The sequence below is a fragment of the Ornithorhynchus anatinus genome, chromosome 11, assembly GCF_004115215.2.
Source record: "Ornithorhynchus anatinus isolate Pmale09 chromosome 11, mOrnAna1.pri.v4, whole genome shotgun sequence".
In the NCBI taxonomy this organism is placed as follows: domain Eukaryota; kingdom Metazoa; phylum Chordata; class Mammalia; order Monotremata; family Ornithorhynchidae; genus Ornithorhynchus; species Ornithorhynchus anatinus.
This window is the reverse complement of record NC_041738.1, coordinates 13,343,419-13,371,179: the sequence shown is the minus strand read 5'-3', so window position 1 is coordinate 13,371,179 and position 27,761 is coordinate 13,343,419. Positions and strand designations below refer to the sequence as shown.

The following is a 27,761-nucleotide window of genomic DNA, read 5'->3' as shown; positions in this document are numbered from 1 at the left end:
GCTGTTTATTGATGGTTTAAAATGTGGCTTCTCCAGACATTGGAATAATTAATGGCCACCAGTGCCAGCGAAAAGAAGCTTTCCAATCTGTGTGATATTTCATTTTAATTTGGGAAATCTGATAAATTTATACTATGTTGTAACATGCAGTGGTATTCAAAGGTCACACAGATGTCAAAAGCAAGTCAAGAAAGTGCAGCGAGTATAGGGACAAAGTAGATTAGCTATTTGAAGTCTCTGTTTGTTGAAAAAATAGGGACAGGCCTTGAAATGTCAACCTGCAGGCAGGTCTGGTTGGGGAATTAGCTATCACTGAGAATATCTTCCATATTTAGGTGGCACGCTTAGATCAATCTCACCGCAGTGAGTGTGTGTTCTCTGAGGAAATGGAGCCTGCCCTTTTGTGATCAGGGGAGATGATCTGGAGAGGAGCTTCATAATAACTAAAAAAGAAACCCTTTGAGCAATAGAACAGATTTCCAGAGTAAGGATGCCACCTCCTTCACAGCTATATGATTGGGATTTCAGCCAAGTGAGCGAAACTGTTGAATTGGTTCTGGATTTTTTTTTGAATTGTTAAATTGTTAATTTGTTTGAAAAGCTCATCTGTGCTAGTGCCAAACCCTAGCCAGTTTACTAGGGAATATTGCTTCCTCGCTTTAAGGAATGTCACTGAAATTTTCTAGCTCTTGGAACATCTTGAAGTGCTCTCTCCCACTTTAAAGACTTTCTTTAAAGACATCTCCTCTAAGAAGCCTTCCCTGACTAAGCCCTCCTGCTCCTCTTCTCCCACTGTTTTCTGTGCCGCTCTTATTTTTTCCTTCGTTCTTCCTCCCTCCCATCCCCATAGCACATATATATGTGATATATTATTTATTTATTTACTTATTTATATTAATGTCTGTCTCCTGCTCTAGATTCTGAGCTCATTGTGGACAAGAATGTGTCTGTGGTTATATTGTACTCTCCTAAGCGCTTTGTACAGTGCTTTGCACACAGTAAGGGCTCAATAAGTACAATTGAATGAATGAATGAATGAATAAAGAACATCTTAGTAGAATGCTTGAATGGATATGCAAATAGAGTAAGGGATTGCACTAAGGTTTTATAAGACTGCCAGGAATGATTTAGTTAGTCTGCTATTGGACTTCATCATTCCATCTGTGACTGGGGTTACCATGGAGTCAATCAACCAATCAATGGGATTTATTGAGCACTTATTGTGTGCAGAGCACTGTACTAAGCACCTGGGAGAGTACAGTGCAACAGAGTTGATAAACGTTCCCTTCCCGACAGCAAATTTACAGTCTAGAGGGGGAGACATATTTATATAAATTATTTATAGTACATAATTCATAGATAGGTACAAAAATGCTGTGGGGCCTTAGGGTTAGGGTGGGGTAAATGTCAAATGCCCAAAGGACACAGATCCAAAAGCAAAGATGACGCAGAAGGGAGAAGGAGCCAGGGAAAAGAGGGTTTACGGGGGGGTGAAGACCTCTTGGAGGAGGTGAGACCTTAATAAGGCTTTGAAAGTGGGGAGAATGGTGGTCTGGTGTAAATGGAGGGGGAGGGAGTTCTGGGCCATAGGGAGGATGTGGGAAAGGGGTCCGTGGTGAGACAGACGTGATTGGGGCATAGTGAGAAAGCTGTGAACCCCTTATTCCTTCTCTTCACATCTCGATACCTTCTCTTTCCCCTCTCCTCTTCTCCTCGCCTCCATTTGGCAGCAGCAAGGACTCCATACATAGGAGAGGCTTTTAAAACAATTTAGATTTCCAAGAATCTGATCATTATGGTCTGCTGACGAGATTGAAAGGAATATAGAAATCCTGTCGTAACCCTGCTGTTAATATGAGGACTTCGAGAAGGCACCTTCCTTCTCGGATCTGCAATTTCCCTATCTGTGAAAAGAGAGAGAGGAAGGGAGGAGAGAAGGAATAATTCTGTCCAGTGTGTCCAGCTGTCTATCTGTCCGTGAGATTTAATCTCATCATCTGCCTGAAATGCTTTGAACCCCTTGGAAGAAAGGGCTTCAATGAATGATGTACTTAGGCAGGTTGACTTTCCAGGGAATTTAAAAGAATATTCACTTGTAAGTTCTGGATTTTGCTTGCCTCTCCAGTTGGCTCCGCTTGTGCTGAAGGCATTTTTGTTTTAAAGGTATTTGTAAGCTGCTTATTATGTGACAGGCACTGTACTGAGCACCTGGGGCAGATACAAGATAATCAATTTGGACATAGTCCCTGCCCCACATGGGGCCCACAGCCTTAATCACCATTTTACAGAGGAGGTAACTGAGGCACAGAGAAGTTAAGTGACTTGCCCGCGGTCACAAAGCAGAGAAGCGGCGGAGCCGGAATTAGAACCCAGCTCCTCTGACTCTCAGGCCCGTCCTCTATCCTCCTGGTCACGCTGTTTCTCGGATGTGATCCAAATGTTGGGTAGTAACGAGAGCTGGTCACGGACCTCTCTGTAGGAGTGGTTAACACTTCACCGCCGAGGCATATATACTTCATGGTATTCTGCAATCACCAGGAATTCATCCCTTTATTCTTGCCGTGTTTTGACTCCATTGCCTTTATTTCTCAAGACTCCTTTAAAACACACACACACACACACACACCAAGAACCAAAGAGACAGGAAGAAGGAAGAAGATAGCTTTTGTCAGTAGGAAGCACAGTGAAAATCAACAAATCCATCCTAATAATAACTGTGGTATTTCTTAAGCACTTACCGTGTGCCAGGCACTTTACTGAGCGCTGGGGTGGATACAAGCAAATCGGGTTGGACACAGTCCCTGTCCCACCTGGGGCTCACAGTCTTAATCCCCATTTTACAGATGGCGTGACTGATGCACAGAGAAGTGAAGTGTCTTGCCCAAGGCCACACAGCAGACAAGTGGCAGAGCTGAAATTAGAACCCATGACTTTCTGACTCCCAGGCCTGTGCTCTGTCTACTGTGCCATGCTGCTGCCCCATCTTGAGCTGACAATGACCTCTCTGCCACTTAGGCACCTTCCAGGGCAGATCTCCATTCTTTACCTCCCTCTCCCTCATGCCCATACTCCTCACTGTCAAACTAAGAGCAGAATTTTGTGCTCTTGGCATCCTCCGTTAAACAATCACGTTGAGGACTCAGAAACTGCAGACAGGATTGTACCCACCTGGCAGCAAAATGAATGGAAATGTCTGCCTTTTTTAGGTTAAGGAAATTTGGGAGAAAAGGCAATAGCGTTCACTACTGAGCTCTAGAAGGAGGAGATCCAGGGAAACGGAGAGAGCAATTAACCAGACACCTGCCATTTCAAAGTTTTCATTTTATTCACAAGCTGTCCCCTTTCATTTTGCAGCACATGAAATGCTAGAGCCTCTGAGAAAAAACCCTGGCTTCTCTCCAAAAAGCCTAGTTGGTAAGACACCCTGCATGGCATCTCTGTCAATTAGAAGTGGAAACTGAGAGAACAAAAGCAGTCTAAAATTGGCATCTCTCACCAGCACTTGTTGAAACTCCCAGGGTTTACACTGTAGCCAGAGATGGTCATTCCGGTAGGAAAAAGATATGAGATTCAGGACGCTGGTCTAAGGAGGGATTTTGGAAGCAGCAAATTAAGTAGCATTTTACTTTTGCAGGCCATTAGCGTAAGCAACTCTCTGAAGATAAGAAAAATGAAGTCTTTGGCTTTATGAGAAAGGCTGTGAGCACAAAAGGGCTCAAAGTTACACCATTCCCCAGAAAGTAGCTCCCGAGAGAACACTTTTGGGGCTGGAGGGTTGCAGAAGGAAGGAAAGAAGATAAAGAATCCTCAAAATTTAGAGATATGAGATTTGCAGCTAAATATCAGTTTTTTAAATGGCATTGCTTGAGCGCTTACTATGTGCCAGGCACTGTGCTAAGCCCTGGGACAAATACAAGATAATCAGGTTGGACACAGTTTGTGTCCCAGATGGGGCTCACAGTCTTACGAATGAGGTAACTGAGGCACAGAGAAGTTAAGTGACTTGCCCAAGGCCACACAGCCAACAAGTGGCAGAGCTGGGACTAGAACCCATGCTCTTTCCACTGGGCTATACTCCTTCTCATCTTAATAAGCTCTTTCGCCTGAGATAAGGAAATAACGTTATTGGTAGATCACATTTTTTTCTTAAGCATATTATGGTGTTAGGTTGCTATACAGCAGTTGCAGGCAATTGAGAAATTAATTTATTCAATTTACAAAACTTGTACTCTACGTCAAAAGTGCGATATATTGGCACACTGAAAACCACTGACCTTCCCCCTGAATTCCATTTCAAAAGCTTGTCGTGTTTTTAAAAGAAAGGTTCCTGGCCGTTTGCAATGCTTTCTCCCCCTTGGAAGAAGTGAAAAGCCTTAGCGCTCATCACTTTGTTTTTCTCCCTTTCTTGTTCCTCGTCCATAGGACTAGAGTTACTCATTTTAAATTGCTTTCCAGTGGAAAGCCAGTCACATCAACTGGGAGATTTAGGTGTTGGAGATTCCGAGGAGCTCAACATCTCTTAAAACTGCCGTTTGAGATTTGAGATATTATTAATTGTGTCACCCCAAGAACTTAGTCAACTTTAACCCAGTCTGGATCCAAAGTTGTCTTTTTTCAAATCTATTCAGGTCAGATGACAAGTGGTTCCAGCTCAGAATACACAATCACTACTACGGACGAGGAAACTTTCCTCTTAAATTTACCGGACAGCTGGACTTCATCTCCATTCTAGCTAGGCTTACCAGATATAAAAAGACTTACAGCATCATAGGCAACCACAAATAGGGACATGCCTTCGGAATTATTTCAGGGTTAAACAGTTGCTGGATTCAGAGATTTTTAAGTTGGTTCATCTAGTTTGCTTAATGGGGTAGGAGAGGATTCCAGCTCCTTCAAATTGTCTTCATGTGCTCTTGAAAGTTTATAAATCCATAAAATAAGACAAAACAAATATACTTCTCTCCCCACCCCCCTGAATTAAAATAGTAAACACAGCTCTATTGATGATGCACATGTTGAATGTTTTTACTTACAGTAGATTTTGGGTCCTTTTTTTAAATAAATGTGCAACACAAAGGTGGATGTCATCGAGAGGAGAAGCAGTGTGGCTTAGTGGAAAGAGCACGGGTTTGGAAGTCAGAGGACAGGGGTTCTAATACCTGCTCCGCCACTTGTCTGCTAGGTGACCTTGGGCAAAACACTTAACTTCTCTGTGCCTCAGTTACCTCACCTGTAAAATGGGGATTAAGACGGCGAACCCCACATGGGACAGCCTGATTACCTTATATCTATCCCAGCTCTTAGAACGGTGCTTGGCACATAGTAAGCACTTAACAAGTACCATAGTTACTATTATTAATAACACAGGACCTAGATAGCTTTGGGAACTTGAGTTTATGCCTCCATATCTGCGGATCAAAAAACACCTTGGTTTTTATTTACTACTAACTGTATACAGAGCAGAACCCTATAGCGGCGCTGGAACTAGTGAAGCCCATTACAGTCTGATGCTTTCTCTGTTGCCCCTTTGAGCAGAGTTCCTGATTGTTTTCTTTTCAGGCCCCTTTTGGCGGGGTTAGCCCTCTCGCTTCCCCTTGAATGTTGAATGATGTTGAATGCTGACCATCGGGTCAGCAGTCTGGAGTGTGAATTTCTGGACTGGGGTGGGAATGTAAATCCAGGAGAATCTCTGGATCTCTCTTCTAGGAGATCCTGACCGTCATTAGCATGGGTGGGCCATGAGAAGTAAAGTGGCCTAGTGGAAAGATCACGGGCCTGAGAATCAGAGGACCTGGTTACTAATCCCGGTTCCTCTGGTTTTCTGCTGTGCTGCCGTGGGCAAGTCGTCACTTGTCAAAGCCTCAGTTGCCTCATCTGTAAAATGAGGGCTGAATAACTGTTCTGCCTCCTATTTGGACTGTGAGCCCCATCGTAGGACAGGGCCTGTGCTCTGCCTGATTGACTTATATCTATTTCAGCGCTTAGAACAGTGCTTGACATCAAGTAAGTGCCAAAAACTAAAGAGGGAGTCTTGTGGGCCAAGGGCAAACTTTTAGAAGTCCAGGAGCCTAAATTCACACCTTACACCTGAGGATATTCTTCCAGGTCCAAGTGGAAACATTTTTAAAGTACAATATCCAGAAGGAATAGACTAGCCATAATCTGTGGCCTAGTGGGAATCAGAGGAACTGGGTTCTAATCCCAGCTCTGCCACTTAATAACAACAACAATAATAGTATTTGTTAGGTGCTTACTCTGTGCCAGGCACTGTTCTAAGCACTTGGGTGGTTACAAGCAAATCAGGTTGGACACGGTCCCTGTCCCACATGGGGAACACAGTCTCAATCTCCATTTTACACATGAGATAACTGAGGCACAGAGAAGTGAAGTGATTTGCCCAAGATCACACAGCAGACAGGTGGCAGAGCTGGGACTAGAACCCATGAACGTCTGACTCCCAGGCCTGTGCTTTAGCCACTAAGCTATGCTGTTTCTCTGTGACTTGCCTGCTTTGTGCACTTGGGCAAATCACTTCACTTCTCTGTGCTTCAGTTACCTCATTTGTAAAATGGGGATTAAGATTGTGAGTCCCATATGGAAAAGGGATCGGGTCTAACCTGATTAGCTTGCGTCTACCCCAGCGTTTGATACAGTGCTTCAAATACCAAAAAAAAAATAAAGGGAAGAGATATATGACTGTCATTTCAAGCATCTTTTCCTTCTCCTTATTATATTTGGGATTCCTTAACCCCTTAGGAGGATCCTTTGACTAATGTTTTCAATCTGCAATCTTTTCAGATACACAGTCAAGCATGGAGCTGAGGAATTTACAGGAGTCGACTGGGTCCGCAGGTACAATGGTTTTCTCTCTCTAAAAAGGTCACTTGGAGACTGCGAGTCTGAAAGGATGGAATATAATCCTTCTGGGAATCTAGCACCTTGTTGCTACGGTGTAATGAAAATGCTTTAGGAATTCTAGAAAGATAGGTAGAAAATGTCCCCAAATCATTTTCTCTTAACTGTCAATATCCCCACCCCACCAAACTGGATTTTCATTTTCCTTAATATAATGGTTGGGTCTTGGAAATGTAGATAGGGAAGCATTTGTAAAAATCCCTCTATTTTGAAAAATGTCAGTAGCTCTTTAACATCCTCACAAGACCCTCAACACAAAACAGTAAACTGTCTGGGAGCCATTTAGATCAATCGATCAGTCAGAATTAATTGAGTGCTCGCTGCGTGCAGAGCACCATGCTGAGCATTTGAGAGAATACAGTACAAATGACGGATCCATTGAATTTACTCTGGCTGCCCAGTATTTGTCTTCCTCAAAGTTTGAGCTCTAAAAAGAGCAAACTTCAGTGATTAAACCAGTCTTCTAAAAGTGAATAAACTAGGTAGCATAATACTGGACAAAAATTTGTGCCGTGTGTAGATTGCATTCAAGATTAATAATGATTATTGCTTTCAGACAAATGAATATCTCAATTACAAATTCTGGTGGACTGGAGGACTGTCAACACTCTCATTAATAAAAGCATATTTTCTTCATTACGTAAGCCTTTGATAGAATCCATTTCCTGAGATGGTTTGTGCCTTCACCAAAGAAACCCACTCCATTTGAATGACAGCTCATTTTACCTTACATAACACATACCACCACGTAAACACTTTTTAAATGTTACATGCCTATTTTATCCGGTCTTAAAACTTAACTCATAAATATTTGACTAGAGACCCCCAGATTAATATGGCCTTCAAAGTGCATTCTATATCAAATAATCTCAAACTCTGGAAAGGGACAGTGTCCCACCTGATTAACTTGTATTTATCCCAGGGCTTAGTCCAGTGCTCAGCACAGAATAAGCGCTTAACAAGCGCCATAATTATTAATTATTATTTTAGAGCACTTGGACTCTTTCAATCTCATTATCATCCTTATCTAACCTATGTCTCAGGATGCACAAAAAGAAATCAAGCACCAGTATTTATGGAGCACCCAGTAACTACAAAACACTGTATTAAGTGCTTGGGATAGAGCACATGATCTCTGACTTCAAGCGGCTTTCAAGCAATAACTTTCAGGGACTGAATGGGAGCCTCATTAATGTAAATTTTAAGAAACTCCTAAAGTCCTTGGATGAGAGGGCAAGGGAAAATTAATATTTTCTTTCATTCAGAAGGTCCTGAAATTTTGACTGACTGCAATTCAGCCAAACTTCAGGAGGTGGAAAATACGGATAGTGGAGAAGAAACGAAAGACCAGACTCCCCCAAATGAAGATGAAGATACAGGAGGTGAGCAGGAGACTGAATCCTAAAAACTGATGAGTAAAGACTGATTTGTAGAAACATTTTGTTTTAGGAAGAAAGGTGGCTTAATAAGAGGGGGACTATGCTGAGGAAAATATGGGGAAATTATTTTGGGTGCAGTTGGAACTAATTTTTTTCCTTTTAGGTTTATCCTGAATTTTAGGGTTTATTACAAAATGTGAATAAATTTTGCTTATATATCAGGTAAGCGGAGATTTTAAACTATACAATTTTTACAGTTTACCTAGTGGAAAGGGCATGGGACTGTCAGTCAGGAGACTTGGGTTCTAATACCAGCTCTGCCATTCACCTGCGGTGTGATCCTGGGTTTTTCACTTTCCCTCACTGAACCTCAATTTTCTCATCTGTGAAATGGGGATAAAACACTTTCTCTCCCCCCTTTAGATCGGGAGCCCTATCCCGATTGGCTGGGTCCAATCTCATTATGTGTGTCTACCTCTGCACTTAGCACAGTGTTTTGGCAGGTAGGAAATTCTTACATACGGTGATGGATAGCTATGTTGATGATGATGATAATTAACATGTCTACCCACCAATTCAGAAAGACCTGATACCTCAATTAAGTTTCACTGAGGATATTTGAATCTAGTCCAAATAAAGAATCAGGGAAGGAGAAGACCGGCTTTGCTAATGGACAACTGGGATTTGGGTAATATGGGCATAGGGGAGACAGCATAGTTATTGCTCTGGGCAGTCTGTTATTTGCCCTCATCTTTTTTAACAGAGTTTTGGGGAGTCTAAGCTTATGCTATAGTCTATTGCTCTATTGTTACAGGAGTCAATCCTAGGATTTTTATACCTAACTAGCAGAAATAGTTCCCCTACCCCGACCACATTCCTGCCCCCCTCTTTCTTTTTAATGGCGTTTGTTAAGAGCTTACTCTGTGCCAGACACATCAGCACAGGGGTAGACACAAGTTAATCAGTTTGGACGCAGTCCCTGTCCAACATGAGGCTCACAGTCTTAATTCCCATTTTGCAGATGCGGTAACTGAGGCCCAGAGAAGTCAAGTGACTTGCCCACGGTGACACAGCAGACAAGTGGCAGAGCTGGGATTAGAACCTAGGCCCTTCTGACTCCCAGGCCCGTGCTCTATCCACTAGGTCATGGTCTTTCTCATCAACTATTCTTGACAGTGATCTCGCTCCCATAGAAGTACCTCCCTCTGCCCTTGCTTCCTGCATAACCCAACTCTATTCCCCAGATCTTAGCTCTCCTGCTGTTCTTTCTCCCCTCTGTTCTAAGGGCTTCAGACTCACAGACCTAGTCATTCTGCCTCCCAACTCCCTTCTCCTTCTCCCTTCCATTTTCTCTGTCCTTATCTCCAGCTCCTGCTCTTGCCCATTCTAGGGGCTAATCCTCTCAGCCATTTTTCCATCTGGGACCCAGTTACAAGCCAATCAATAGCCCTGGGTGGGGCGGGTGATGATATCTAGAGAGGTGTTTACGTGTGTGTGTGTGTGTTGTGTGTGTGTGTGTGTGTGTGTGTGTGTGAGTGAGTTCAGTACACATCCAATTCAAGAATGCCGGGACTCGAAATGAGGGTGTTTTCTTAAATTTCCTAAATTTCTTAAATTTCTTAAGTTTACCTAAAATACATGTACAGAGACCATGAGATAAAACTACATGTGGGTGTATAGGCCTCAAACTGAAATCAGAGCATCAACTAACCTTCCAGGTTTGCTGATCTGTACATTCAGTCCTCATGCCAGCCCTCAGCCACAGATACTGAAAAATGCTGTCTGGCACAGGATGTGGTCATTTGAACGGGGGAAGGCCACCAGCTTCATGCCAACGTCTCAAAGGCAGTAGGGCCAGGGGACCCTGCCCTTGGATGCGGGCCAATTGTGACTAGCTCTGAAAGCCACCAGCCCAAGCCACAGGGTTTACCTAGATCATGCCCCCCAAATTATGTTTAAACTGGGCACTGGGGGGCAACTTTTGGTTTGGGGGGGTCAATAACTTGCTCATCAGAGTTGGCTCTAGGTTTGAAATGTGGCTTATGCTTTGTCCGCTTTCTAGTAATTAGAAAAAAAGATGCAAATACATGAACAAGAAACTAAATTTGTTCATCCAGGAAGAGCAAATTTAAAAAAATATTGGGAAAGGGCTAGAGGTTACAAGCTAGACCTGTTTGGACCCTCTCAGGGCGTTGGGCTCCAAGTGCATCTGGGCAGTAATATGCCAGTCTATTTTAGTCACTTCCCCAAGCTAGAGGAGACTGACCGTGACCTTCACAGGGCTACGAGAAGGAAGTTCAGCTTCGGTGCAACCCTTTTGTTCAGATCAACCACTTGTACTATGTCCACTGTTCCTTCATTTATAAAATTCCCCTTAATTAAGAAATAATCGTTGTGGGGTTATGTTGTAAGACCTAAACCGGGGGAACGCTTCCCAAAAGCCGACCTCAGAGATACAGGATTTTTCTAAGATCTTCGGCAGACCTGTCCCAGTTCACTGTTGTCCAAAGTGGGGCCCAGCAGGGGTTTCGAGGCCCTTGGCCTCCATCCTCCTCTTTCCTTTCTGAGGCTTCGGGACTTCCTTCCTCTCTGCCTTTCGCTGTTGGGTGAGTGGCAGGGGGCAGCCAACGCTGCTGTGGTGACTAGCTCAGCTGCCCCGGGGCTCCTTCATACTGTTGTGGGTTCTGGTTGTCCTTTTGAAGCTTCAGAGTGCCCTCCCTCCCCCCACTCAGGTTTCCCACCAACTCCCCCACAAAGAAGAGCCGGCCGCGGATATTCCCTTCTGATGTTCACATTCGGTGCTTGGAGCATTTTGCATTAATTCACCCTTTAAACCCTTCCTGGGCTCTGTTTCTCTCAGTACCTCATTACACATTTGGTCCCTTGGCGGTGACCAAGAAGAATTCGGGAAAAGAGAAAAATCAAGAGACGACCACTTTCAGGGAAGCCATAATAATGTCGAACTTGAAATTTGCTTGAGTCTGAATTAAGCAAGGGCAGTCATGAGCCACAGAGGATACTCAGACATTATGTAAATCCTGTGCTGTCCCTTCTAACTCTTTTATATTCCCCAGCCACGAGGAAACTATATCTGTGACCTGATAGTCCACATCCTCTATCCAGAGGTTAATGTGATGGGGCTCAATCTCTAGAAATGAATTTTCCTGGTTTATGCTAGAATTAGCAGAAATCAAAAAGTAACTCACAGATGGTCAGAAATAATATTATTTTAAAAAATCAAAATGATGGTTTCTGATCATCCGTGAGTTACTTTTTGATTTTTTGATAATAATTTATGCTCACCTTATATCATGCTTAGTTTCAAAACTGATCCCACCGATTCATATGCCATTTTTGAAGTAGCAAGAATTTGTTCACGCTTACCCGTTCAGTCAATCAATCAATCAATCAATGGTATTCATTGAACACTTATTATGTGCAGAGCACTGCACTAAGCGCTTGGTACTGTACTAAGTACTGGGCCTTGTGCCCTTTGGAAAATAGAGTAACCAAAATTTCTTGTCTCTTGACAGATATCACTAATCAATAGCGATCAATAGTATTTACTGAGGGCTTATTGTGCGCAAAGCACTGGACCAAATGTCTGAGAGAGTGCAGTATAACAGAAACGGTAAACATGGAACTTGCAGAGTATTTATTGAGCACCTTCCCGGTGCAGGGCCCTTTACCTAAGTGCTTGGGCGTAATAATGATCAGTTGGGTGAAATGATGGATGACAACCAGGGAATCCACACAATCTCCTTTCTTTGACCCCAGATTCCGACTTGTGACAAAACAGGTCAGTGATCTTTCTTGAGCGTTTCCTGTGTGCAGAACATTATACTAAGCACTTGGGAAAGTACAATACAACAGAGTGGGGAGTCACCTTCCCTGCTCACAAGGAGCTTACAGTTTAGAGGTCCTCATTCAGAGACGGGAATGTTTGTAAGCAACCCTTTTATTTATGCAATATAGGAGATTGCAACCATCGCAGTTTTAGAACCCAGGGGAAAACTCGTGGGACTAAAACAATCAAATAATTGACCAAGAAAATCATCCCTGAAATAAAGCGATAGCATTAAACAAAAATTTCTGGACTAGTTTGGGAGTTTTTTAGTGACCGAAGGTGATGTCCAGGAGACTTTTCTTTCAAAATTCTGAATCAGTTCTAGTCATTTTCTTCTCTGAGGGTTTTAATGTTTTCAAAGTGATTATAAAAATGAAACAAGATTCTCTAAGTTCCCAGCTTCTAGAACTTGCAGACAATCTGATGGACTGGTGCACTTTAATTTTTTCCTGCGGTCTTTAGCGGGGCTACAATTTGCAAAAATATCTCACGTGTTAAGGCCTTGACAGTAGCCTCTACCTTCTAAGGTTTTTTTTTTTTCCATTTGCTTCAGCGAGACCATCAAACCCCGTTTTGTTACAGCATCCAACAGCTTTTCTTGTTGTTTTGGCAATAAATAAAAAATATCCCAGCTCCTAACGCTGAGCGGCTACCCACTAAAGAATTTCAGAATATCCGAGGTTCTTTAAAACTCACCTTTAAAACTTTAAAACTCTCTTTAAAACTGATGGCCTTCTCAGACCATTTTGTCCTACTACCCATAACCGTCACTTAGGTAAACTAAATATAATTAAAGTTTCCAGAAATTATTTGGGCATAAATAAACAGATTGCCCATTTCCTTTGCCTTCACAAAGCTCTGCATACTGAAGAAAAATAATATTATTGATATTAGAAAAGGAATCCAAATGAAAATTTAGCACGTAAGGTAATGCAGAACTGTAAATCGCAGTACCGTCCATTCATTCATTCAACTGTATTTATTGAGTACTTACTGTGTGCAGAGCACTGTACTAAGCACTTGGGATAGTACAATACAACAATAGTGACATTCCCTGCCCACAATGAGCTCTCAGTCTAGAGTGGGGGAGACAGACATCAATACAAATAAATAAAATTACAGATATTTGCTTTGGGGCTGGGAGCGGGGAAGAGCAAAGGAGCAAGTCAGGGTGACGCAGGAGGAAATGGAAAATGAGGAAAAGTGGGACTTATTCTGGGAAGGCCTCTTTCTTGCCCACAAGGAGCTTACAGTTTAGAGGAAGAAATAGACATTAAAATAAATTACGGATATGGACATAAGTGCTGTGGGGCTGTGTGACTGACCCGAAACCTAGCCAGGCTTCATGGGGCTTGGCCTCACACTTCCAACGTGACCAGAGACATGTTTTGCGAGGCAGTTTGCAAAGGTTACTTTTCAGTGACTTGCTGGTACTTGTCCAGGACTAAAACAACCAAATTCTTAACCAGGTAAGTCCTCACCGAAATAAAACGGAAGCATTCGAAACCAAAATTTCTTGAGCCATTTGTGAGTTTTTAGTGCCTGAAAGTGAGGGAAGTAGCATAGCCTAGTGGAAAGATCACGGACTTATATTCTAATCCCGGCTCCACCACTTGTCTACTGTGTGATCCTGGGCAAGTTACTTCACTTCTCTGTGCCTCAGTTCCCTCACCTGCAAAAGGAGGATTCAGTATCCGTTCTCCCTTCTACTTAGACTGTGAGCCCCATGCAGGACCTGATTATCTCCTCTGGACCTTAAGCTCACTGGGGGTAAGAAATGTTTCTGCCAACTGTTGTACTCTCCCAAATGTTTAGAACAGTGTTCTGCACGCAGTAAATGCCCAATAAATACCATCGATGGATGGATCGATCGACTGATGCAGGAGGATGCAGAGGCTTCTGGGCACGCGTGCTTCTTGGGCAAACGAAGTGACTCAATTGGCAACTCAGCGGGGAGCCTCAGGACAGCCGCTCTGGTGCGCTGTGAATCCGAGAGATAGCAAATGAGGAGGGTGGGGTTACTTTTCTCGCCCTTCCAGAGCCCCACGGCAAGCCCTATTTCAGCGTGATCGGCGGAACTCCTTGAGTCCAAAGTGCCAGGTTCTAGTCAACAGTATTGTGTGTCAAAAGCAAAACACAGAGCTGTTGGAACTTGACTAGCAGGTTTAAAGTTCAAATAAGATCATGCGAACAAAAAAAGAAGTTGAGGTGGTGTCACCCAATCTTGAATAGAGATTGCACTCTAACCTGGATCCGACTGGCACTGAGGCTAAGTGAGCATTGCTCTAAAAAAAAAAAAGTCCTTCTGGGGATGTAGAGATGTAGGTTTCCAGTGGGTGCCCACATAAGCCAACCTGTTGCATTTGTCTTTCTACCCTCAGTCTTGCGGATGTCCAAATGGTGGAAACCAAAGTGCACCTCAATGCTACCCACAGTGAGAAGAGGCGAAAAGGTCTATGTAAGCTCACTGTGGGCAGGGAACACGTTTGCTATCTCTGTGGTATCGCAGACAATCGGTCAGTAGTATTCGTTGAGCGCTTACTGTGTGCAGAGCGCTGTACTAACCTCCTGGGAGAGTACAGTATAACAATAGAACGGACACATTCCCTGCCCACAGGAGCTTCCAGTCCAGAAGGGGAGACAGACATTCCTGTAAATAAACTGCAGATATGTACATAAGTACGTATGTACACAGAGAAGTGAAGGGACTTGCCCAAAGCCACACAGCAGACAAGTGGCGGATCCGGAACAAGAACTCAGGTCCTTCTGACTCTCAGGCCTGTGCTCTAGCCACCAGGCCATGCCGCTTCCCAAGCGCCTGGGCCAGAGAGCGCTTTGCACCTGATATCAATCCATCGTATTTGTTGAGCGCTTACAGTGTGCAGAGCTCTGTACTAAGCGTTTGGGAGAGTACCACGCAACAATATAACAGACACATCCCTGCCTCAGTCCAGTGTTATGTGCACGATGAGTGCTTAGTACAGTACTCTGCACATAGTAAGCACTCAATAAATACCATTGATTAATTGATTGATCTCACTGGGTGACTAAGGGCTTAATTTCCCCAAAGACTTCCTCCGGACTTAAAGGTGCCTGTGTCTGTTTGATCCCATGAGAAAGCCCAGTTCCAAAGCACTTCTTGAACTAGTTCCCGTGTGACCTTGGGCAAGACCCTTCACTTCTCTGTGCCTCGGTTCCCTCATCTGTAAAATGGGGAATGAGACGGCGAGCCCCATGTGGGACAGGGACTGTGTCCAACCCGATTTGCTTGTATCCACCCCAACGCTTAGGACAGTGCCTGGCACACATTAAATGCTTAACAAATACCACAGTTATTATTATTCTTCAAGAAGGAATTGGCTGGAAGACAATCCTACAGAGCAGATTTTGAAATTCCCCTCTGTCTTGTCATCTCCCCAACTGTGCTCTCTGCAACATCGAGGCTTTGCCCAAGTGAGGAACTTGGATTACAGACTGCCCAGAAAAGAGGGTTGCTTTTTTTTTTTTTTTGACTTGTTTGTTTTTCCTTTTCCCATGGGAGACCCAACCTTGAGTACTTTGAATCTTTTCATGTTATAGCCTCAATCCCCTTCAAGACAGATAACTTTTTCAGGGTAGCAGATGCGAGCAACTTTCTTACTTCTGAAAGAAAAAAAAGCCACATTTGTGGCTTATGGATGCTAATTGCTGCTACATTTAGGTGTGAGAAGGGGGGTCTATGGCTGGAGTGAGACAGGAGAGGCGGACTCACCCTCGCTTAGGCGCTCACTGAGGTTCCAGTGGTACTTCTCAGCACACGCAAATATATGCTTCAAAAGGAAGTGCCGTTTTTTATCAGAATATTACATCTCCCAAGCCCAGATCAAGCCCTGTCGCTCATGGGACGTGGAGGTTATCTCACAACATCAGCAGTACTTTGCTGCAGAAGTTCACTCACAGGGGATTTCTGTGTTCAGACTGGGCAGGGAGACTCTACCGCTTCAATTGTGTCGAACGGGTGAGCTCCGGTGGCAACGAAACCAAAGACCGCTCTTCTTGAATTTTCTCTGACACAGAGTTTGCCTGACTTCTCTGAACTGGACAGCACGATTAAGTCAGCCCGAAAGTAATCTGCTGGCGATCCTTGGCCCAAGTAAGGGAGATAATTGAAAGTCGAATAGGCGTGGCTAGCTGAAAAGGATGCTAGATCCCAGTCCAGTATCCCTTGGGAAGGCCCCCCTGGGTCTTCATGCCCACCCACCCACTAAAGGGGGCCTGTAATCTGGCAATTCCAAGATAATGATACTGATACTTACGGAATTCGTTAAGCACTTACGATCTGCCAGGCACAGTTCTAAGAGCTGGGGTAGATACAAGATAATCAGGTTGGACAGAATCCCCGCTCTCGCTCTCAATCCCCATTTTACAAGTGAGGGAACTGAGGCCCGAGTAGTTAAGTGACTTGCCCACGGTCACCCGGCAAGACAAGTGGCAGAGCCGGGATTAGAACCCGTGGCCTTCTGAGTCCCAAGCCCGTGCTCCATCCACTAGGCCATGAGGGTGACCCTTGTGAATAGATTAGATGTCTGGGGAGGTGAGATGCAGTTCATTCAATCGTATTTATTGAGCGCTTATAGTGTGCAGAGCACTGTACTAGGCGCTTGGAGAGTAGAATCGGCAACAGATGGGACCAACTGGGTAATTGCCCCTTCAAATAATAATAATAATAATGTTGGTATTTGTTAAGCGCTTACTATGTGCAGAGCACTGTTCTAAGCGCTGGGGTAGACACAAGGGAATCAGGTTGTCCCACGTGGGGCTCACAGTCTTAATCCCCATTTTACAGATGAAGTAACTGAGGCACAGAGAAATTAAGTGACTGGCCCAGTCACACAACTGACAAGTGGCAGAACTGGGATTTGAACCCATGATCTCTGACTCCAAAGCCCGTGCCCTTTCCACTGAGCCTCGCTGCTGTTTGGGTGCAAAACAAAGGGCAAAGGTATCCGTGCCTTTCCCACTGCCTACGACTGACTGGTTAAGACTCGAAAGAATAGTTTACTGTCTGTCTTTGTCAGTGGCGTTTATTAAGCGCTGGCTGAATGGTAGGCTCTTTAGTGAGTGCTTGGGAGTGTGCTTCTCCATTTAAATTGCAGTCTCCTTGAGGGAAGGAAACCTGGGTCAAGCTATGGGGTGCATAAATAATAATAATGGTATTTGTTAAGCGCTTACTAGGTGCCAAGCACTCTTCTCCTGAGGACTCAGTACGGTGCCCACCATTCAACAGGTAGCTTGACATCTGTTCCCTGACCTCAAGGAGATTGTAATCTAAATAAAGCAGCACCTAGTGGAAAGAAAGGCCTGGGAGTCAGAGGACCTGGGTTCTGAACCCGACTCTGTCACATCTCTGCTTGGTGACGTTGGGCAAATCACTTCACTTCTCTGTGCCTCAGTTACCTCATCTTTAAAATGGAGATTGAGACTGAGAGCCCAATGTGGGAATAATAATTGTGGTGTTTGTTAATAATAATAATAACGATTATGATGTTGGTGTTTGTTAAGCGCTTACTATGTGCAGAGCACTGTTCTAAGCGCTGGGGTAGATACAGGGTAATCAGGTTGTCCCACGTGAGGCTCACAGTTTATCCCCATTTTACAGATGAGGTAACTGAGGCACAGAGAAGTGAGGTGACTTGCCCACAGTCACACAACTGACAAGTGGCAGAGCCGGGAGTCGAACCCATGACCTCTGACTCCGAAGCCCAGGCTCTTTCCGCTGAGCCACGCTGCTTCTCTGAGCCACGCCGCTTCTCTAACAACTATGTGCCAAGCACTGTACTAAGCGCCGGGGTGGATCCAGGCAAATCGGGTTGAACACAGTCCCTGTCCCATGTGGGGATCACAGCCTTAATCCCCATTTTGCCGATGAGGGAACGGAGGCCCAGAGAGGAAAAGTGACTTGCCCAAAGTCACACAACTGTCAAGTGGAGGTGTTTGGATTAAAATCCATGTCCTCCTGACTCCCAGGCCTGTGCTTTCTCCACTAGGCAATGCTGCTTCTTCTGGGACGTGGAGTGTGTCCAACCTGATTAGCTTGTATCTGCCCTAGTGCTCAGTACAGTGCCTTGCACAGAGTAAGATCTAAATAAATACCATAAAAAATCACAAGCCCACTGGAGCTAATTGATTGAATGGCAAATGATATACTCCGAGTGGAAAAAAAATGATCGCACAGGCCAAGGTCCACCTATGGTAGGATAATCCACCTAGCAAGTAGATTGAGTGAGAATGGGTCCTTTAACCTGGGCGGTTCATAGGCACCCTCAAGGATTTTTATTAAATAAGGAAACTTGAAGAGCAGGCAATCAACCTCTCCCCCCACCACGCCGCCCCCTCGCTCAGGCCCCGACCGAAAACCTGGTCTGAGCCACTGTGCCAAAACTCTACATCCATTCCACCCCGACACCCCTGTGCCTTTCCTCGCTTTCGTGGCAAGCGTAGGTTACCTTTGATCTTTGCTGGGGAGACAGTCAAAAGGAAGTGCTGACAAGGAAGTAGAAATTGGGAAACTATCAGGAGGAGAGCAATTTTTCTTCGCCCACAGAACCGTTCCCCAGGTTGCTGGCTCCGTTGGCGGCTCCAGGCCTAGTCTAACGTGGGGCAGGGTCTTAGAAATTTTGAAAAATGCATACCGTGGCGACTCACCACGTCATACTTCAAGCGGTTTGGCTCTTGAAGAGCCATCCATACGGCGGATGAATGAAGATGTCAGAGTCGGGCCTGACTGATGATATCGGTAATCCGGCCCTTGGTGGATAACCTTCAAACACCAATAAATGAGATTATCTGGATTTAACATGTGACCTTTCTCAGTCTGACTGGTAGGCCCAGATGTTTTCTGATTCAACCGCCTCACTGAAATTTGTTCTAACCGGCTGCGGTCGAACCTGGATTTGGGGCTGTGGGAACGGCAATCCTTGAATGCGGATTCTGCTTTGGGTGACGCTATCTAAATAGTAACAGATGGGAACTCGTGGTTTAATAATTAAAAATAATTTGCAACCTTACCCTTAATAGATTTGTTAATTATGTCAACTGAATAAGTAAAAATGGGGCGGTAATAGACATTTCCCCGTATTAGTCAGTCTGGTGGCATTAAGGACGTTGACGAGATTCGTTAGAGCCTGTCTTCCCTGCACCTGCGCCTGCAGAAGCCGAAATCCCAGCCATGCCTTTGTTCCCCCCACCGCCCCCCACCCCCAAAAGGAAGTCCAGAGAAGCCCTGAAGACAACCAGAAAGCCTCTTTATTAACCTCCCTCCAATCATTCTTGTCTGGGACCAGATTTTCCAGTCACCGAGCCTTGTGGCAAAGAGAATCAGACCCAATTCTGAGTACCCTTGATTTCCTTTTATCTTTGGCTGGAGGCCAGCCTGGTCTCCGATGTTTCCTTTATAATCATACAAATGATTTCCCAGCTCACAGTCTGATAACACTAATAAACAAAGAACGTCACAATAATTGAGTGACAGTATGAAGGTTAGGTGGTGTTCAGCTTGTAAATTGAAAAATAGGGAAGTTAAGCATCTAGAAGAAACAAGCAAGAAGACACAGAAATACGTGGAAAGAATGAGCAGAGCCATTCCTGTTGGCCCCAGTGGAAAATCTGGCTCTTTTGTGTAATTCAACCCAGCCTTAGAGAAGTGGCCCTGTCGGTGTTTACTTACAAGTTTATCAAGAGTGAAAAATGGAGTAACTAACTGGTCGGGCAGGCCTACCCAGGGCCTTCCCTGGGATCAGGCATAATGGGACGATTGTCTAGGCCCCAGGCTCTCCAGGGAACCCGGCCAGCCCCGAAGATGCTTAGCGTGGGACCAAATCAGTTTGAAGCCAAGCGCTCATTATGGGAGGGAAAGAAGAGCAGGAAGAAGAAAAGGAGAAGGAGGAAGAGGAGAAGGAGGAAAAGGATGCTTCTCATGGCGTGAGAAGCAGCGTGGCCTAGTGGATAGAGCCTGGGCCTGGGATCAGTCAGTCAGTCAATCATATTTATTGAGCTCTGACTGTGTGCAGAACCCTTCATTTAGCGCTTGGGAGAGTACAGTATAACAATATAACAGAATTGGTAGACGTGTTCCCTGCCCACAGTGAGCTTACAGTGTTGAGGGAGTCTGAAGGACCTGGGTTCTAATCCCGGCTCTGCCACTTATTTGCTGCGTGACCTTGGGCAAGTCATTTAACTTCTCTGTGCCTCATTTGCCTCATCTGTAAAATGGGGGTTAAGACAGTGAGCTCCATGTGGGTCAGGGGCTGTGTCCAACCTGACTAACTTGCACCTACCCCAGCTCTTAATATAGTGTTTGACACATAATAATAATAATAATAATAATGATAATGTTGGTATTTGTTAAAGGCTTACTATGTGCAGAGCACTGTTCTAAGCGCTGGGGTAAATACAGGGTAATCAAGTTGTCCCACGTGAGGCTCACAGTTAATCCCCATTTTACAGATGAGGGAACTGAGGCAGAGGGAAATTAAGTGACTTGCTCACAGTCCCACAGCTGACAAGTGGCAGGGCCAGGATTCGAACCCATGACCTCTGACTCCCAAGCCCGGGCTCTTCCCACTGAGCCACGCTCCTTCTTTTTAACAAATACCATAAAAAAAAAAGGATGAAAGGAGGAGGAAGGCAATTTCAGGGTGAAATGCTCTCTTCCACAATTTTTTAAGGTATTTTAAAAAGGCTTACCATGTGTCAACCACTGTTCTAAGCCCTGGGGTAGGTACAAGCTAATTAGGTCAGACACATTCCCTGTCCTGTGTGGGGCTCCCAGTCTGAGTAGGAGGGAGAATAAGTATTTAATCCCCATTTTACAGTTGAGGAAACTGAGGCCCAGAGAAGTGAAGTGACTTGCCCAAGGTCACACCGCAAGCAATTGGCAGAGCTGGGAGTAGAACCAAGGTCCTCTGATTCCCGCGCTGCTTAGAGTGGGTGACCTGCCTCGAGCCTCACACCTCCCCATCTAGCAATGACTTGATCCTCCCAAGTTGACTTGGTGGAATTATAGTTGACCTGCAGAATTACCTACGTGTCACCCAGGCTTAGGAAGAAATAGGCAGAGGGAGCCTGGGACAGAGGAAGGTTGATAAACGGACCCCCCTCACGTAGCCGTACACGAATACATCCATGCACAAACATATCCTCAGCCCCCTCCCCACCCCTCAGCTTTCCTTCACGCTCTCAAGCCCTGACCGTGAAGGTTGCCGAGCAGGGGTAATCCAAGTTCAAAAGTAAGGCTCTAGAAACAGTTGAGGTGGTCTGAAAAATAATGCTAACTGTAATAATAATAGTAGGATTTTGGCACTGTACCCTTTAGAGAAGCAGCGTGGCTCAGTGGAAAGAGGTCATGGGTTCACATCCCTGCTCGGCCACTTGTCAGCTGTGTGACTTTGGGCAAGTCACTTCACTTCTCGGTGCCTCAGTTACCTCATCTGTAAAATGGGGATTAAGATGGTGAGCCCCAAGTGGGACAACCTGATTCCCCTGTGTCTACCCCAGCGCTTAGAACAGTGCTCGGCACATAGTAAGCGCTTAACAAATACCAACATTATTATTATTATTTAGAAGGAGCTGAATGAGGCCTTTCCTCAGAAACTATACTATACAGTGCAATACAGTCCAGGGTTTGCCTTAACTAACTCCCAGCTCTCTCAGCCTGGACAGGTATTAAAGGGAGGAATAAGGAAAAATGGTTTGAGCGCCGCTCATTCTGTGACGGGCAGATCACTCCACTGATGCCAATCTGCCTTCTGAGTTTCAGATCCCGCACGTTGACTTTCCCAGGCCTAATCCCCCCTTGTGGAGAAGGAACTTCGAGCTGCGGGGAGGGAAATATGGCAACTTCTCCCGGACTGTTGCTTGATCCCTGTGTAATACCACCACCTCTTTTGGCAGAGTGTAGGACCAAGGGCTTAATACGGTGCCCACAGCAAGCGCCCAAGAAATACCACTGATTGAAGAGTAAGGGAGCCTTAATGGTCTATTAGCCAGATTCCATTTTAGGGAGCGAGAGAAGCCCAGCCCCCGGTGCCTTCAAAATGCCAAATAGGATCCAGGATTCCTCTTTGCCTCTGGCCCTCGACTGTGTTCCTGGGCAGCTGTTAAGCAGTTGGTACTTTCCGCCCTGAGGGATGGCAGCATTTCGGTGCTAAGATGTCTCGTTCCTCCTTGCGCTCTGGTCTTTATACAATTAGAGCTAATCGGTGTTTCAGTGCTAGTCTAAAAAGTGTCGGTACAGATGCTAGTTTGCAAGTCATTAGTGCGATCTTTAGGTGTTACTCGTGAGATGTCAAAAGGCGGAGAAATCTCCTCAAACCTGCGCCTTTCTCCTCAGCCTCTATAACCCTGCTCCTCTCACCTCAGAGCTCCCTGGGTCTTAAAAAAATGACTTGTTGGGCTCCACCTCCATGTACCTGCAGCCATAGATACCCTCCTCTTTCTGAGAGCAGCATTCCCCGTGTGACACAGTGCTCTGCGCACAGTAGGCACTCAATAAATACGATCGAATGAACGATACCAGGCGTATTTTACCTGGCTGCGTCATCAGATGCTCAGAAACAGGGCTATTTTAAACAAAGAGCGGAACCAAGATTGTTAGGACAAGGCCGATGACAGGGACACACAGAGAGGTAGGTCCGGTCTCAACGAGAGGGGATCTTTAAAAACCCCAATGATACAAAGTTGAATGTCAGTTAAACTTTGGAACCAGGCAATATTTTGGCTACAGTGAAACCCCGACAAAACAACCTTTCCCATTACTTTTATTTAACAATCTAAAAGCCGAGTTTTGGGGGTTTTAAAAAATTTTTTTAGTGGTGTTTGTTAAGTGTTTGCCTTGAGTCAAGCACTGATATAAGCACTGGTGTAGATTCAAATCATTCGGGTGGGAAAAGATCCCTGGCCCACACGGGGCTCACAGTCCACGTAGGTTATCCAGCTAGATACTCCATGTGAAGATTGTCTCCATCTGTTGCCGAAATGTACATTCCAAGCGCTTGGTACAGTGCTCTGCACATAGTCAGCGCTCAATAAATACTATTGAATGAATGAATGAAGAACATTCCCCGAGTTTTCTCCAGTATTGTCGATTATTTTTCCCTTTTTATTGACTGCTGAAATAAAATGTAGGGATTAATTAGCATAGAACATATATTCCACACAGGGGAATTCTGAAAGTTTATCTCCTGTTTTTAGAAATGAAATTTCCCCCAGGTGCACTCTTGTAGTTGTTACTATATTCAGCCATCACTTTTCAAAGGTGCTGGCATTATTTTAGAATGGATATCTTATTTTATTTTTCGGAACTGCACATGCAGAACCAATTTGCTGACATACATAGATTTAAAATAATCAGAGGAAAAATATTACCATGCGCTGAACAAGGATGAAAGTATCAGAATGAAAACTGTTCAGAAAATCATTCTGCTGATAGATAAAATCTGTTTCCAACTCCCCTACCTGCAAATAAGCAATTTGATATGAAGACGAAGAGTACCGTCGCCTTCAGTTGCTTCCTAGGCAATTCTGATTATTTCCATATTGCTTGGAACGTGACTCTTAATTCTTCAGAATTTGCTGTGACGTGGGGCGGCTCGCTGCTTGGCTCGGAAGATTATAGGACAAATCTTAACGCAGAACAAGAATATGCTTTGATGGGAAGTAGGCGAGCTCACTGAAAACCCCAGTTTAGTCCCAACCTGCTATCTCCACCTAACCAGCTTGGAGGTGCCAATGTTTTTCTCGCTGCTGCTTGAGTGATCTCTTCTGGGGATTGGTCCTAGTTTATAAATGAGACTTGGAACTTTTTGCTGTATAGTCCGCCATTTTGCTACACTGAAGGAGTAGAAGCTTGAGAGGCAGCATGGCCCGGGGGTTGGAAGACACGGGGCCTAGTCCCGGCTCCATCCCTTGCCTGCTGTGGGACCTTGGGCAAGACACTTAACTTTGCTGTGCCTCACTTAGAGTGAGGATTCAATACCTGTTCTCCCTCCCCCCCCAGACCGTGACCCCCATGTGGGAAGCTTCTCTTTTCCGTGCCTCAGTTGTCTCATCTGTGAAATGGGGATTGAGACTGTGATCCCTATATGGGACAGGGACTGTCCAACCCGATCTGCTTGCACGAATCCCAGTACGGTGCCTGGCACATAGTAAGCGCTTAACAAATACCGTAATTTTTATTATAAATATTCTTATCCATGCACTCACTTTTACTTATTCGTTTGCCCCAGTCTGCTCTCGAGTCGTCTTCTCCCTTCCCTTTAGCGTGGTCCATTCCTCACTTCCGATGGCCTTCTGACCTGGTTATCTTGCATCCACCCCAGTGCTTTGTACAGTGCTTGGCACAGAGTAAACACTCAGCAAATACCGTGATTATTAAAAGGAAAGGCCAACAACCCGCAGCAAAATCATGCTGCGAGATTCTTTAAACCTCCAAGCAAAATGTACTTTTCGAGGCCCCTCAGGATTTTGAGGTTTTGGGTTTCAACGAACCTGAGGCCCAGAGAAGTGAACCCTTTGGTGGGTGTTGATGTCACGGGTCCCCCAGGAGCCTTGGGCAGGAAAGGAAGTCAGCCCCGAACCTCACCGCCTGGAGACTTGTACTCACTAACCAAAGAGGTACCTGGTACTCCTGCCAGCTAGGTGAAAAGATGACTTATTTGAGCAAAGTGGATAGGACGGACAAAGTTTGCTTGCTGAAGACGGCGGCTCCTCTGCACATATATCTCCCCTTTTTGCTCTTTAGTGCTTCGAGCTTTTAAATCCTATTAACAGCTGTCAAAACCTGGTAAACTATTTAGCTGCTTTCACAATTTGTTTAATTGGATAGTTAGGAAATGGCATACTAGAAAAAGCTTTTTTTTTATTTTTTTTTTTTTTAGCCTGGTTGAACATCTGTAGCATTAGGGCCTCATTATCTCCGAATTGGCATAGCAAATCAGTGGCATCATTAAAACGCCACATTAAGATGATTAAGTTTCTTTGTTATCCAGTTGACTTTTGCGTGCGCCTAGGATTTCACGGTTATGACCCCCCGATCCCTGGAAAACACTCTAGCGACATCACCCTCTCATTGCCTCTCCCGTCTCAACGGCCCACGCCTCCCGGATCCGGGCCCCTTCCCCACGGCCAGAGCGACGACCCTACGGTTCACCTTTCCCTTTCGGGGTTGGAGGAGGAGGCCACAGGAGAAGAGACTCAAAAGGTCGCTGGACCCCGCGGAGGTTTCCTAAAACAACCTCCCAGCCAAGCCCCCGCGACCCCTCACCTGACCACCCCACCCCGTCCGATCTGCTCCCGCTTCGGCCGTCGTCGATCGGTTCGTCTCGCTCACCGGGACGTCGAACGGTGCCTGTAAGAACAAATCGAGGCACGATTGACTGATGCCGATATTGCCCCTGCAGGATTTCGATGTTGGATTCTTTCCAGAACCCATTGTTTTTGCAGTGTCTCAGGTGAAACCAAAAATGTCTACTCTGGAGTGTAAGCCTTTCATGTGATAACCATCACCCCAGGAAATGAAACCATGTGCATCAGCCCCAGTGCACCAAGCCAGCCCCTTTGTTCTCTTCAGCCTCCAAGATTCTCTCGGGGGTGTGTGTTATGCGAGCATACGATCTTCCGAAGGGGCCGTGAGCACGGGCAGAACGGCCGGGAGTGAAGCGAATGCACCCCAGAGCCGCCCCTTCAGGGAGAAATTTAGTCTAATCATGTTTCCCGCAGGTTAACTTCCATTTGCCCATCTTTTCCCCGATGGGAGGTTCGGAGCAATTGCCTTTCCCGGCCGTTGGTGATTTGGTGGGGGTTCTTTTCCTAAGCTGAATTGGAAACATCCCCGTGGAGCATTTCATTGCCAACGGCTGGTAATGACCGAGACATCTATTTATTTTTTCCCAGGTCCCAAACCCAAGCCCATTTAGGAAACCTTTCTGGCTACGGGGGGGGGCGAAAGGGGCCGGGGGGTGGGGGGGAGGTCGCTTCTTCACCGGAGAAGGCCAGAGGAAGTCCTTTCCTCAGACCTTTCCTGCCATCTCCTCTCCCGCTCTGGGAATCCGGTCTCCTTCTGGGTAATGAGGCAATGAGGCTCAGTGGAAAGAGCCCGGGCTTGGGAGTCAGATGTCATGGGTTCGAATCCCGGCTCTGCCACTTGTCAGCTGGGTGACTGTGGGCAAGTCACTTAACTTCTCTGGGCCTCAGTTCCCTCATCTGTAAAATGGGGATGAAGACTGTGAGCCTCATGTGGGACAACCTCATTACCCTGTGTATATACCCCAGCGCTTAGAACAGTGCTCTGCACATAGTAAGTGCTTAACAAATACCAACGTTATTATGCCGACATTATCAATCTGGGGGGGGGGGGTGCCCGGAGCAGCCGCTACTTGAAAGCAGAGGCCCGGGCAGGCTCTCACAGACCTGGGAGTCAGGAGGTCATGGGTTCTAATCCTGCCTCCATCACTTGTCTGCTGTATGACCTTGGGCAAGTCACTTCACTTCTCCGTGCCTCAGTTATCTCATCTGTAAAATGGGGACTGAGACTGTGACCCCTATATGGGACAGGGACCGTGTCCAAACCGATTTGCATGCACGAACCCCAGTGCGGTGCCGGGCACACAGTAAGCGCTTAACAAATACCATAATTATTATTGCAATTACTATTATAATAAATGTTGGTATTTGTCAAGCGCTTATTACGTGCAGAGCACGGTTCTAAGCGCTGGGGTAGATACAGGGGAATGAGGTCGTCCCACGTGAGGCTCACAGTCTTCATCCCCATCTTACAGATGAGGGAACTGAGGCCCCGAGAAGTGAAGTGACTTGCCCACAGTCCCACAGCTGACAAGGGGCAGGGCCGGGATTCGAACCCATGACCTCTGACTCCCAAGCCCGGGCCCTTTCCACTGAGCCACGCTGCTTATCCATGCACTCGTTCTTCCTTAGTCATTTGCCCCATTCCGCTCTCGAGCCGTCTTCTCCACTCTCTTTAGAGTGGTCCACCCCTCCCGTCCGATGGCCTTGCAGAGATGAGCGTTCCGCCCGGATCTTTCGTTCCCTCATCGGTTGTCCCTGTTGCTAGCCTGGCCCACGCAGCCCAACTGGAAGTCTTTCTCGCCTCTCAAATAGGCCTCGCCTCATCACTCTTCATTTCCTCCCTCAAGGACTGGGTCCCAACCGCTCCAGTCCTAGCTTGACCCTGTTCTTTTGGCCAGAGGAGCCAACCCCCTCCCGCCTCCCCACCTCCAACCGGGAATCCACCCAGAGTTAGGGGAAGGGTGGCAAAGCCCCCTTGAGAGTTTCTGGGTTGGCCTCCCCAAGCCCAATCTCCCCAGGGAAGGAGCCCGGACCTCTCAGCCTCCTAGGCCCTCCGTGCCACGTGAACAACCCTGCCGGCTCGTCTCATTCTCTTCCCCGGCCCGTGGCTGTGGGAGGGTCGCGATCTATTCATAACCCTTTTCAGACCAGATTTGAAAAGCCTCTTCTTCCTTGCCGGCCTCTGCTGTCTGCTGCTTTTGGTTTTCAGTAGCTGCAGTTTTCCGTTGAGGTTCTTTTTAACGCCTACATGCAAACTGAAAAGCACTGAAGCCTTGGTG

General features: G+C 45.8%; 1 protein-coding gene across 2 annotated transcripts in view; it reads left to right on the top strand.

Moving 5' to 3' along the window:
• The window catches only part of IKZF3 (IKAROS family zinc finger 3), an 80,795-nt gene that overhangs the window by 9,729 nt on the left and 43,305 nt on the right, over nucleotides 1-27,761 (top strand). The window contains exons 2-3 of one of the 2 annotated variants that reach the window (XM_007658146.4): nucleotides 6,799-6,852; nucleotides 8,184-8,297. In XM_007658146.4, coding sequence (XP_007656336.2) covers nucleotides 6,799-6,852; nucleotides 8,184-8,297 — 168 coding nt within the window. Of the gene's footprint in view, nucleotides 1-6,798; nucleotides 6,853-8,180; nucleotides 8,298-27,761 lie in introns of both variants that reach the window. The other variant, XM_007658145.4, reaches the window with a different exon arrangement.